Below are 13,602 nucleotides of genomic sequence, written 5' to 3' on the forward strand. Positions count from 1 at the left end.
TTGCTTTCATAAATATCAACAATAAAGCTAAATGCTTTTATAGTTTAGTCATGTTTGTCCATTGACACGCCCGTTATTGTTTGATTACTCAATGGGAATCCAAAGCGTTACCATGGCGTATCTCGTTCCCATCGTCGTCCGGATACCTTCCCGTTGCCATGGCACCTCTCTCGTTCCCATGGCACCACTACCATGACAATCTGTAGGTACTGTTTATTAAGTTTAAATATACACGGGAAGAACTAGGGAAAAAATTCTAGGCTGTAATGTGTTGTTATCAACGTCATCTAGAATGTGTAGCTGCAGATATGAAAATATTTCAAGTATTTGTAATCTAGAAGCCGTAGGGAAAACTGCTGAGATATTATATAATTTAGTGTGACAGGCACAACCCCAAACAATGTTGCGGTAGATAAGATATGGATAAGAGAGCAAGCGACTGGTGGACCACGCAGATCACGAGTTCGAATCCCAGTCTACCTTATCGACGTTCTAAGCACCTATTTGCATGCTACTGGAAGGGGTTACACTTACAATCCTTTAGAAAGGACGGTATATGACGGAGTCCCCGTGTTTGAGGAGAGCTACACACAAACCACCAATCCGCCTTGAACTTAACGGCTAGCCCTTTGATATCAGCTTGTGGCTTGCTGTGCAGGAAAATGAAATAGAATAGAATTGGATTGAATTGAATAGACTAGATGAGACTAGGTGAAACTGGGGCTCCTTCCAAATTGAGAAACAAATTTTATTTTTCTATGCCTGTCTCATCTATAAGGGGATTCCAAGAACTGACAGATACTGATCCGTTCAACGTGTTTCTACTCTTCCTATTGATTAGACGGTAAAGTATTTTCCGTCATCGATTGTTCTGTCCCGGATATTACACATATCGGGACATTATGCAATTGTGTCTGTTAACTTGATCATCTGGCTGAGGTATTTTTGTGTAAGGGTTTTATATTGTGGATCAGATTCTACGGATCTTGCGGGTGAGGCTTGGACATGCTGTGAGGGATTCGATATATCATTTGGATGGTGACGTAAAGCCGGCTGCCCCGTGTACGAGGGAGCTTCAGGCGTAACCCTCAAGCGTCAAGCCTCTACACATGAATTAAGAACCCAACACTTAACGGTGTTCTCCAGTTTGCTTGGCTTGATTATAGATAACTTTCTTCTGCAACAACTGTACAAGGTACAAAGTATGGCTGATACATAACTACAGTTCGATATATATCTAAGGGCTAATCTATCTAATACAAGAGTGTATAGTATGAGTTTAGAATGGGTTCTTACAAACATCGGAGGGACATCTATCGTCTAGATATTCTTACATAAAGCTAGCCGAATAGCGAAGCCACACTGCCTGAAATCAAAGGCCTCGAGTTTGTGCCATTCGGAAAGGCACTTAACTTGCATTTCCTCACTTCACTCAGGTGAAAATGAATACATAACGTCAGTTAGGGACGTCTCTCTGATAGGACGTTGAATGGAGGCCTCGTGTTTGAGTAAAGCTACACCTTGAGCACGTAAAAGAACCCAATACACTTATCGAAAAGACCTTCCCGGTGTGAGTGGATCAAATGAATCTGTCTGGATATGCAGCTTGTGCTATTCAGTACAAACCTGGTGTGTTACGCCATTGGGCGGTTTACTGTAGTACAAACAAACGATTACGTAAAAGAAACTGCCACACTTATCGAAAAGAGTAGGGGTCCATCCTGGTGTGTGAGCGGATCAAACCTTACAGTCCGTGCTTGTAGCCCTAAACCAAATGATTTTTTATCACGTAATAATGACACCATCATCCACCAAAAAAAGCATCACAGTTCGTCTGAATCTGCTTATAGTTCAACGAGAAAAGAACATCTATAACCGTCTTTCGGCAGAGACGTAAAATGGGGTCCCGTGCTCAAGCACGTTACAACAGCCTCATTACTCAGATGAGTACCAACTGGCTGTAATGATACATCACGATGAATATAATATATCGGTGACCATGCGTTGCTGTGTTACTCTCCAAGCAGAGGAGTGGGTCCGACTGTTTTTTGACGTGTTTTAGGCGTTTGTGCTGGGCTTTCTATTTTGTGCCATTGCAGGTTTGGTGACATAAAGAAAACGGATAATAAACAAAATAGAAAGCCCGACAAAAACGCCTAAAAACACGTCAAACCCCACCCCTCTTGGAGAGTAGTGTTTGGAGAGTAGTGCAGTGTCCAGAATCCGGAGCGGAGAGGTCAGTCGATCTTGGGCCCCCCGGAGGGCTGGGTGGGCGGCGAGCCCAACATACCAGGGCGGTCTCTGATAACCGTCCGTAATTGACTCATCACACCCTCAGTACTCATCTGTAACTGGCCTGATAAGAGTAACTGGAAAGGGGGGACTACAGGGGGAATACTGTATTTCATTCGTTCAGACCCTTGTAGTGCCTAGTGGCACATAAGGCAGCAAGTTTCCTGGCTGTTTCTGTAGCAGGGTATATATTCCTACAGGTAGGGGTGGCTACTCCTTCCCTTTTAACATGCTCGAGGCACCTTCTCGAACACGGGACCCCTATGTTTCGTCCCTTCCGAAAGGAAGGTACAACCCCAAGGGAGATGTCTTGACCCAGGATTGAACCGGGGTCTCCCAGATAGCAAATAATCGACACAGGTTTGAATTTCGCTTCAGCAAAGAACGCAGTACTATGACTGTAGTAGTGGTAGATTAAAGACACACACTCAAGTGTTGTCCTCATTGAGAGACTCTGTAGATTTAGATAGAATATATCACAATGTTCCTTTTCTTTTACTCCATGTTACCTAATGCATTTAGCCCATGTTGGGCATGAATATGCAATAAAGTTCATTGTCATTGTCATTTTCATTGACAGACATTGCGTAATCTCCAAGTAGATATCGGGGGAGACTAGATCGTAAGGTTTTTGGCCTAGCTGCCTAGTGTGAGACAGAAAACTCGGGGTCGGTAAGAAAAACGTAAAGAATTAGGCTCCCCCAATATTTGCTTGAAGATTAACTATACAGGACGCCGGTGTATCTACCGTTCTACACAATGTATCATCATATCATAAGCATGGACTTGATATTTGACAAAGATTAGATGGCTTATACAGAAAACTGGCAATTGAGCATGATCATATGAGGATAAATAGATAAATAAATAGAATAAGAGCAACTGTCTAAACACTTTTGCATTAAGGCAAATTGACCAACGAGAAAGATGAAATTCTTCACATACGGTTTGACAACAAGTATTGTGAGTAACAATAACGACTTGAAAGAACAATCGGTTTTGTTTCTTTACCACAACCCAAACCTTCACCACCGCCGATTTGACCGAACAGATTTCAAAACCCTTCCTAAATAGATCCCACCAAACTACAAACACCGACTCTGAGTCTCAGGCAAATCGTCAACAAACATTCCAACATGCTGGGGGACTGAGAACTCGATACTCCGGGCAGCATTCTCTGGTTGGTAGGCGGCGATGCTAAATGTTGTCATCAAGACTGTGGTTTCTGTGACGAAAAACTATTTGTCGATGAAGCCTAGAAATCAAAGCCTATGGTAAAATTTACTGTCTGAAAAATGCTGTCTGAAACGTCTGAATTTGTTAGAAATCTTTATCATCATCCAGTTGTTTGATTCATTTTGTGGATCCGTGTTGTATACCTTTGGCTGCGGTGGTTGCGTACTCAACTTTTTTAAAGCAAATCTGAAGGTTAAGGTTTTAGGGAAATTCGTCGTAGACAAGAAAGCAATAGAAAATGTATTCTTGTTGGTTTTCGTCGCAGATACCAAGTTAAATCATCGGTAGACCTACGGAGAACATAATATAAAACCAACTTTGGTAACTTTATGATCGTCTTTTTGGTCATATCGGACTGTTGACTATGTGAATTAAATCTTGACTTGTTGGGAAAACAGTAATTCGCAGAATGTATTTATTTTACCGACGAATTCCTATTCCTATAATATAATTCTAATGCTACCCATGCCTTTCATATAATGCCCTTCAAATAATTACTTTGAAATAATGCCGTGATATATACGCAGTGCGACATACGCATGTTTTATGACATATATTTGAATTTGAGAACGCTCATAGTCTTGTTGCAACACCACAAATCAACCTTACATACACATGAGGTCCTACAACAACAACATACACACACCCCACCCACACTCGTTCTCAATATCGTTCTGAACCTCCTAAACACAAGAACTATCATGAACAGACAGCGTAAGACATGTATGGAGACAGGAATTGTAAATAATCTTAAGTACCGAATAGTTAATAATTGCATAAGCATTAGAAATTCTACCAAAGACTGTACTAATTAGCCTTTTGTAAAGTAGATCGATTTCCTAAGATTGCCTTACGTTATATCATATGTAATTTTTGAGCAATAATGTTATCATTGTCATGAATGCACCCTTGCCACGAATTTCAAGGTTTTCTTTATAATTCTCATTATGTAAATGAACTTACACTTGAAAAACTTGAGTTTCGAGATTTTCCTCATGGCGTAGGTTTTGTTCAAACCGTACTTCTAGATACTTAAGTTGACAGGTTTGATTCTGAAAATGTTCCCCTTCATTTAAAAATCTTTAACGCGGTTGTGCACGTTAATGAGTTTTTACTACAAAATACTTGTATTTCTTAGTTATGAAGTTCAGATTTTCCATCCTTTCCTAAAAAACGTACTTAATGTCATGTATACTTTTAGATAAAAGCTACCTCTGACGTTTACGTAGTTCTGGTCAATGACGCACTTCAAGATATTTATATATGTTGGTTATAATCTTCTTTTTTTTTAAATAATTTTTCCTCTGACGTAGTTTTCACCGAAATCGCATTTCCTGACATTTATACTTGGCAGTTCTGACATTCAAATTACAGAAAAAAAAACTCCCCTCTGACGTAGCTGCAGCCAGTGACGTACTTCAAGACATTTCTACTTGACACCTCAGACTTTGAAAGGAAACAAACAACTTCGCTAGTCTCGCCCGAAACTAATTGGCTAAGCTTCTCAACATGAAGACATGAAAGAAGTCTTCCAGCTTTCGGTTTTGCATGGACGGTTCTTTCTCTAAAGCCGCGCCACCTTGGCGGATAGACTCAAGAATCAGACTGGTCCTCTTGTGATTTATAAGTACACGGCCATGATATCGTTGGGAGTGAGATGGCACAAATACAAACAAAAAGGGTCGAAAATCCCGATGTAGTTTCTGTAAAATTATTCTTATATCACTATTTGACCGTCGGGGCACCAAAGAACTTCAAAAGATCTGACAACCATTTTCCACCCTTCTCGTTTTTCTGCTCCTCTTAATGTGTCATGCCTGCCCGTTCTCTGATATCACCCTGCCATCTTTTCCCTCGTTGCCTACCCCTCTTTCTTTATTAATGGTAAATCAATGCTAATGCAATATTGTGATATAATTATCATTATGTATTCCATGGAAGATCCTGTTCTGTATGATATTGTCGATGGTATCTATTGTTGATTTTGTAAAAACTAGATCGAGTTCTTAGCACAGTTGGTTTCAACCAAGTTGCTCGCCTAAATCAAACGCGGTCTTAGAAAGAATTCTAACGTCTACCTACAGTAAATAATCCTTCTTAGACTCATTTCTTGTCCGGTTGATCAGTAATACACGTGGGTAACAAAAAAAGAAGTTACTGAGTTCAACTCATTGCCTTATAGATTAGCTAGAATAAAATAAGTTTTCTGCGCGACAAAAAGATGGGCACGTGACTTGTTAGTCTTATTGAAGAAGCTTGAAGATAGAACTGAAAATTTAGTACGTTGCATATTTCATGTGAATCATCGAATCTCCGGACTTAAATTGTTTGTTCAAGCAACATAGACGTGGTTTTGTGCTAACTAAAAAAAGAGTATGGCTTGAATGAAATGCCTCTGTTGTACGAAAAGTTCTATTTGATCGTTAAATGGTATGAATCTGACGGGAGACAGGGAAATCCGATTGTGTTTTTACCGGTCTCTCGCTCTCAACATGCGTCTTTGGTAGAATAACAGTTTCTGTGACACTGTCGCCATCTTTGAACTGCCCGCGCCGGGCCTTTTTCTAGGTCCTAGCCGATCGCAGCCAGCCTCCGCATACTTCTCAACAGGGAGCGGGGGCAAGTGCGAGAAACCCCGGAGTCTTCCAAACACAGCGGACCACAAAAGTCAAAATAGTTCAAATTAGGTGGGTCAACACCCCTCGGTTCCAATGTTAACACACAGCCGCACCAGCAATACTTTATTGAAGAACGAGTCAATATATTCTAAGTGGTGTATGTCGCAAGGGTTGCGGCTGCCAGACAATATGATATGATACAGCTATGGAATTATTAGACCCACTACTACCACACACGTCAAGCGACCGCGCCATTTTTTAGTGTCGGCTGCGGTTGAGGCATCCTTCAGATGACCGCAACGTGTCCATTTGTGCACTGTTTTAAAATACATCTGATGCTTGAGTCGTCTAATATGTGATACACATGTTTGAAAAATAGGAATAGGCTTACCTTGATGTCGAGTTTCCATGGGAAAAAATCCGTACAATCGTTCTGAGCTCCGGCACTAGTAGTATCCCTGACCAAGGACTAAATATAGCCGAGCTGCTCTAACTTTAGTCGGAATGACCAGTCGGCTGCTCCCTGCTGACCGTTTATGGCCCCGGCCACCAGTTTTGGGTCCTCAGGGTCTGTACCTGTTGTCCGCAGTCGCGTGGCGGTGGAGTCGCTGTAGTTTATTACGTGCACTTGAAGGTTCGACTCTCCACTCTGTGGAAAAATTCTCCAACACGCGCAAACAGCTCATGTGAGATTGATTTACTAGATCAACATGGCAAGTTTCTCTTCTGTAGACGTCGCGACTGGCTTGCAAATTCAACGCTTCCTCTAGAAAGGGGGTGGGTGGGATGTTTGGATGTGGTCATCTAGTCAGGGCCGCAGCGAGCGCGTCCAAATGTCGACGTCCACCCTTGACCGCCAGTCACAACTCTGCTGACCGCACGATTAGAAAAAATAAGAAACAGTCCAATTACACGGACTTGTCATTGAACGTGGGCAAGGCGATCGGAGAGACTCGCGTTGACTTCCATGTTTTTTGAAGCAGCGGTTCCCCTCGAAGATAAAATAAACAGCTCCTTGCGTTACCTCTCTTTCCATCAAACAGGGCTATCTTGGGTCACTGCGCGAGGCTCCGGCCTAGTATTAATTTCCTTGCGGCACAGGAAACGTCGTCAAGACCTGTCCGGCTGAAACCCGATCGACAAGATGACACTTCATCCACGTAAGTACCAGACACAAGTGGACACATCGGAGGAACTCGCAGACGAGAGTGTTAAATCACACCCGGTTGCTCTCTCTATGGCTGCAGAAGTTTAGAAAGAATACAGGTAAGATGGCTCACCCAAATCCAGGTGGAAAATGTCCAACACCAACAAGTAAACGAACCCTCGAGGCGGCACTTTTCAAAGTTTCCTCGGATAGTTAGCTTCAGCTTCGCTCCACCAGATAGCTAGAGAGGGAAATTTCTGTCCGTTGCTTTAATTGCGGGAGAATGACGCTGACGTTCAAGTACAAGAAAGTGTGTTTGTGTTTATATAGATTCATTTACCAGACGAGACAAGTTTTAGATTGTCTATGCACGGTGTACTAAGGATATTTTTTCTTTTACGACATCAATGCACGAATTTCACACGCTGCTACACAATAGAAAGTTATAGAGACAGCATTCAACGTAATTGTTGAGATAAGTTAGCGATTGTATTTTGTTTAAATCAATTATAGAAAAAATTGAAATTGTACCTTTTCAATACTACTGAAAGACATGTAGTTTGTTTATCCTTATTACGTAACTATTTGAAGCTGATTCTGAACGAATCTCTACGACCATGTAGACGACACCAGACAATCTAACACGATGCAATAGAATGATGCAATGTCTAATATAGTAAGACAATTGAGAACGAACGTTTTCAATAGTTTGAGACTTGATTTGAAAGTATGTCAAAATATCTATGATGCAATACCCTACATTGTAGGGGGTTAGAAACATGTCTCTCATCTTAATTAACCTTGAAATATATATTGGGTCACTTTGAAAAAAAATGACCTCAATAATCCACTAGTGCCTAACAAAATTGCAGTTGAATTTTTGGCACTGTGCAGGTATAGGTAACGAAACACAACACCGATATGACATACTTTAATTGATATTTATTAGTTTATGTGTAAGAACCCATAAATAGATATAATTTTACGTTACTCACTATTTATTTCAACGTATATACATGTATGATCATCATTTAAGATATATACATGTGTGATGATAGTATTTGCACTTCATATCGTCATTTGTTGGTCTGACATCTTATACATTTATATATATATATATATATTGAAAACAAGAAAATGTGTAAGTACTTTACTAAAGGATACACAAATAAAGTATCTCTAAAATCTCTCACATCTATGTAATGTATCTTTTTCTTCTTTCCTCCGTTAAACGATTTTAAAATTTTGCGATATAATCTGAAATTTATAGCATTAAAGTAATACTTTCGAACATTTTTGGCTCACTTTGCTATGATTAACATATCTATGACGGTGCATATTTCTACTCTAGTGTATCAAAAGCATATTGCAGTAATGATTGGCACAACTTTTGGTAAGACACTTACAGAAATATACTATGGGGAGGGGACATTATAGATGAAGTTAGGAGTCATGTATCATCATATCAATTTTTTTGCTATATTTCTAAAGAGAAAAAAGTATTTGACGCAAATTCACATCTTTCTATATGTCACAAGTCCAAAATGTGGACATAATCTCCAATTCTCTTGCTAATGTCGACCATTTTATCATTACATTCACCTGCTATGCTATAGATATGCCTTTATCTTCTCAAATGATTCCAGCACCAATGTAAATGTAGCTGTCCTGGTGATAGATATGCTGTTCCTACAGTTCTATGATATCGAGGCTAGGCTGTGACTGTACGTGCGAGCTGTCCCGGTGGCCCATGGTTATGCTGTTCCTACAGTTCTGTGACGTGGAGGCCAGACTGTGATAGTAGCTGTCCCGATGGCCCAAGTTGTGCTGTTCTTACAGTTCTATGATGTCCAGGCCAGACTGACAGTATACGCATGGGGTTAGCTTTCCCCATGCCCCATGGTTGTGCTGTCCCTGTAGTCGAGGTAAGACCGTGATAGTACATGCTAGCTGGCCAATGGTTGTGCTCTTCCTTACTAGTATGAGGGCAGGCTGTGTCAGTACGTGCTCGTTGTCCAGGCGGTTCAACAGCTCTATGTATGATGTTGAGGCTAGGATGTGATAGTACGTGTTAGCTGTCCCGGCGGTCCCGTGTGCTGTTCCCACAGTTCTAAAATGTCGAGGCCAGCCCGTGATGGCAGCTGACAGCTGTCCCGGTGTCCCATGGTTGTGTGGTCCTAACGGTTCTATGATCGAGGATAGGCCGTGACAGCATGGCAGTGCTGTCCTACAGTTCTAAGATGTCGAGGCCAGCATGTGACGGAAGCTGATAGCTGGCCCGGCGGCCCATGGTTGCAGCTGGCGGCGCGCTGAACCTCCGTTGAACTACTCTTTTGACAGGTCTGTTGCTTTTGTTCAAATCGTTCTGTAAAGACAAAGGAAAGCTGAATATGACAAAAAGGAATAAAGTAACAAAATGTTCAACATATGAATAACCTAAACTTGGTCAGAACGTCGTTTTTAAAACTTGTTGTAAGTTGTAAAAACTATCTAGTTGAGCTACAAACCTGTTCTACTCCTCACTACTTTTTAAAAAGCTCACCACGAACTAACATTTCACCTTGGCAGGGAGTCTTGCGTTGTATTCCTTATGGTGGTATGAAAAAGTTGTAAAAATTCAAGAAATCAGGATATTGGAGTTTTCCTTTGTGAAACCAGTAATGTCTCTCACCTGCTTACGTTTCGATGCCTTTCAGACATCTTTAGAAGGTGAGAGAGTGCAGAGAGACATTTCTGGTTGTGTACAAAAGAAAACTACAACATCCTATGTTCTACCAACCTGGTTTTAGAACGAATCTTGAGAATTGCGATGAATCATCAATTCAGTCAATAGGCTGCGAGTGATTTATATTTCTATATTCTAATTAACCATTCATCATTATCATCATTTGATGAAATTATTTTCGGTTGTAAGAAATTATATCATACTGGCCGTGCTCTCCTTGGAAATAAAGATAAAACTTACGCTTACAAATTTTATATAACGTACTGTACCATGACACCCACCTGTGTGAAGTTATTGACCATAAGAGGGGAGAGTTTACGTGAGATCGCCTTAAGGTTGTTGGAGGTGGGGTGGTAGGGCGAGCGGGGGCATGGGGAGGGGGGCGGAGGGGGCAGGTTGTGCCGACCACTCTTATCCTCTCCTACCAGCCAGTAGGTCACCAAGTCCCCCTTTCCCTGTGCATGGAACAGTCCGTAAGCGTTACATATCAATAATATACATACATCAATTAATATACATCCAACAAACTCTTATTTTTCTTACGACGTTTTTGGTAGGATTTTTTTTTAGAAGGCCAAGGTTACACTAGCAGAGCTGGCAGTCGGCAAGGATCTACGAGCTTTTTCCGTTTTTCTCAAGATAACAAAGGAATTTTGCACGACATATTCACGACTGTCTTAAGACTGTCTGGACTTGTCGCAACACTATCGTACGACAAACCTGATTTTGCCCTAAAAGAACGGAAAACAAGTATGACATCTATTAACATAATTCCACCAGGGTACATATAATTGACCATAATAACGGTTAGTATTCACCATCATGATTACAAGTGATAAATCTTAATTAAAGGCTTCTTAAATACTAAGTAATTCTTGAGTCATCAGCGACCGATCAAACGTTGCCCCCCTCCCCACCCCACCCCCAAAGACACACAACAACTGTATCTTGTTAAGATATTGGTTTATTTCACCCCTCGGTGTTAGATGCAGGTCACTGATTATTCTTCACCTCAGACGCTACAATTTCCTATTCCCTCGGCTCGCTGCTCGCCAGGAATTCCAGTCGCACGTTTCCGAGCGCAACAGACAGCCGACAGCGGCCACTGACAGATGAAATATCCGCTGAATCGTGCCCAGCACGAGAGAAGAACCACAACTTTTCTATTCTTGAAACTACGCCAGTATGGCGAAGGAGCCAGATCTGAGACCATAGCAGCAAAATTAGAAGGAATCGGTAGCCAAATAACCTGTTAGGTTCAGCTTGAATCACCTTTTACATTTGCTTTCCCGCCAAAACATAAACTATAAAGTATTGTAAGCTGACAAATATTGTATTTAGGCTTACGTGGAACTAAACATAGAACTCTCATTCTAATTTTAGATATAGGGTTAACTGAAGTCATGTGAAAAGAAGTAAAATTGCTCGGTTTGCAAACATTCTGCTAGTTGTCACCAAGCCATGTCTTTCCAAAATGTCGGTTAATTCTTTTGTAACGTAAGACGGCCTAACAGAACGACATGTCTGACACGACTCCAACTCATTCCGCTTATAAATATACTCATGACAGTTGTAACGTGACTGGTTCGAGTATACAGACAATTTCTCAATCAGCAAAGATGTAATCAAAGAGGTTTAAAAAGGAAATCTGACGAAATCCTATGAACCAAGTCTTCGTGCTAATGATAGAAGGTTAACTACAATCTCTTCAGTTTGGGAGAGAGACTCAAGAACTATTATTAGTCTAACAGCCGAGTAGACTAAAAGGCAACGCTTGAGTAAACGTGGCGGGGCTAAGCTGGGACACCTGTTGCATAACACACCCCCCCCCCCCCCCCCCCCATTCCACTTGGGCGGCGATGTTGCTGCAATCGCGCTGCGACGTAAAATTTGACGGAGCGCTCAACAAATTTCATAGATGAAAAACGAATTTTTACGCTTTTTGTGTTTTGTTGCCTTTTCAGTCATACTTGTACATCTTGCATGACATTCCAATTATGAAGTCAAGGGTTACACAACTTCAATGTAGGTCTCAGAGCGCAGCGCGACCACCGTCTAGTGAGATGGGAACCTTAGGTATTACAGTAACAGACGGTCACCACTTACTTTACTGAAGTTGCAATTTTTGTAGAAACAATAGATGCATTCGTCACCAAATATGTTTACTACATTGATTATGTTCTGTAGCATTTCCATTACATTGGCGATATGAAAAGTATTTTAGTTGGGTGGTGGTATGATAACCAGTGCAACGCTGTCAATATTTTAAAATTATGCCGACCAGTTTTTAGAAGACTAGTAACAGTTGTAAACGTTCGTATCGTTGAGCCAAGTATTGTTTGAATTGTAATAATGCTATTTGGAAATTTATTCAACAATACAAGCTACGTAAAGTCGTTTCTCGGTGGAATAAAACCGGTCGAAGTTAACAAGATTGGACTTAACGGTTCGTACTACTAACGTGATATTACGACATCTTGGAAACGCGTACGTCTCCGGCACGACTTTGCCACGATCACACACGTTGCTTTCGGCACAGTAACATCCGTCGTACTACCGTCGTACGATTTTGATGTCGTAGAATTTTCAAGCAAGCAGTGACGGAACCAACCGCCGACAAGGATCTAAGACCTTTTCCAGCTGTATTTTGCACGACACATGCACCACCATCCCACGAACACCCCCTGTTCGTGCGACGATCGTACAACAAATGTGATGACCCTGCCCTTTGTTCTTCTAAGAAACACCCGATGTATCTTCTCACGATCCTTTAACCGGTTCTTAAGAAATAAGTTGGCACACAGATTGACGCGGACTTGGCCGGGTGAACGCATCCATCAAGTTGACACGGTTGATAAGATCTTTCTCGCGTTGATTCCGGCATTCCGACCGAGATGGTCTGAATTAAGATTATGTTCGACCTTGTTCTCCGCCAAAGTTAGATGAAATAAGAGAAGGTCTAGAGCTTCGGATTCTTAAAGATGAAAGGTACCACCTACAGACAGGCGATAGAGAGACAAACACTTGTGGAGGAGGGACGGTTTCTTTCTTCCCCTCCCAAGAAAGATCATGAGAAATTTATCAATGAATGAACGCTTCTTAGTAATGGTGTCAATATAGGTACAGGTGTGTTTAATAATCAAGGGTTTGTCTAAAGCCATTACAAATATGAACTTTTCCGTGTTGCTAAGGTGTAGGAAATGGGGAAACATACATTGAACTTATAAAGCTCAGCTCTCTCTTCGTTGTATAAACTACATTCTACTGCAAAGTGCTGCTCATCCTCTATCCTATTTAGATTACAATGTCTACATATTCGTTGTTCCAGGGGAGTGAGGTTATGACGTCCGGTTTCAATGTGATCAATTTATGAACGTTGCCACGGTACAACGCAGAAAATGTCCAAGCAGATGTGTGGTGGAAATTGTCGCGTTTTGAATTAAACCGACCGGCGCTTTGATAGGCAGGCTGACAGAAAGCCGATTTTCCACTTTGAAAAGGAGAACGAAGACTCATTTTTGGGAGTACGTCTGAATCTAATAAATAGTCAAGATTATCGTTTTTTTTTCCGGATACATGGATTA

General features: G+C 41.3%; 2 protein-coding genes across 3 annotated transcripts in view; both read right to left on the reverse strand.

Moving 5' to 3' along the window:
• The window catches only part of LOC136440112 (netrin-1-like), a 48,233-nt gene extending 41,292 nt beyond the window's left edge, over positions 1-6,941 (reverse strand). The window contains exon 1 of one of the 2 annotated variants that reach the window (XM_066435947.1): positions 6,538-6,941. The gene's annotated coding sequence lies outside the window, so the exon portion shown is untranslated. The remainder of the gene's footprint in view (positions 1-6,537) is intronic. The other variant, XM_066435949.1, reaches the window with a different exon arrangement.
• A 1,314-nt stretch (positions 6,942-8,255) lies between these two features.
• The window catches only part of LOC136440644 (receptor-type guanylate cyclase Gyc76C-like), a 40,822-nt gene continuing 35,475 nt past the window's right edge, over positions 8,256-13,602 (reverse strand). Inside the window, exons 23-24 of the mRNA XM_066436734.1 lie at positions 10,300-10,473; positions 8,256-9,658 (exon numbers count right to left, since the gene is read on the reverse strand). Of these exons, the coding sequence (XP_066292831.1) occupies positions 9,521-9,658; positions 10,300-10,473 (312 nt within the window). The 3' untranslated portion in view covers positions 8,256-9,520. The remainder of the gene's footprint in view (positions 9,659-10,299; positions 10,474-13,602) is intronic.

Source organism: Branchiostoma lanceolatum, chromosome 8 (genome assembly GCF_035083965.1).
Source record: "Branchiostoma lanceolatum isolate klBraLanc5 chromosome 8, klBraLanc5.hap2, whole genome shotgun sequence".
Taxonomy (NCBI): Eukaryota; Metazoa; Chordata; class Leptocardii; order Amphioxiformes; family Branchiostomatidae; genus Branchiostoma; species Branchiostoma lanceolatum.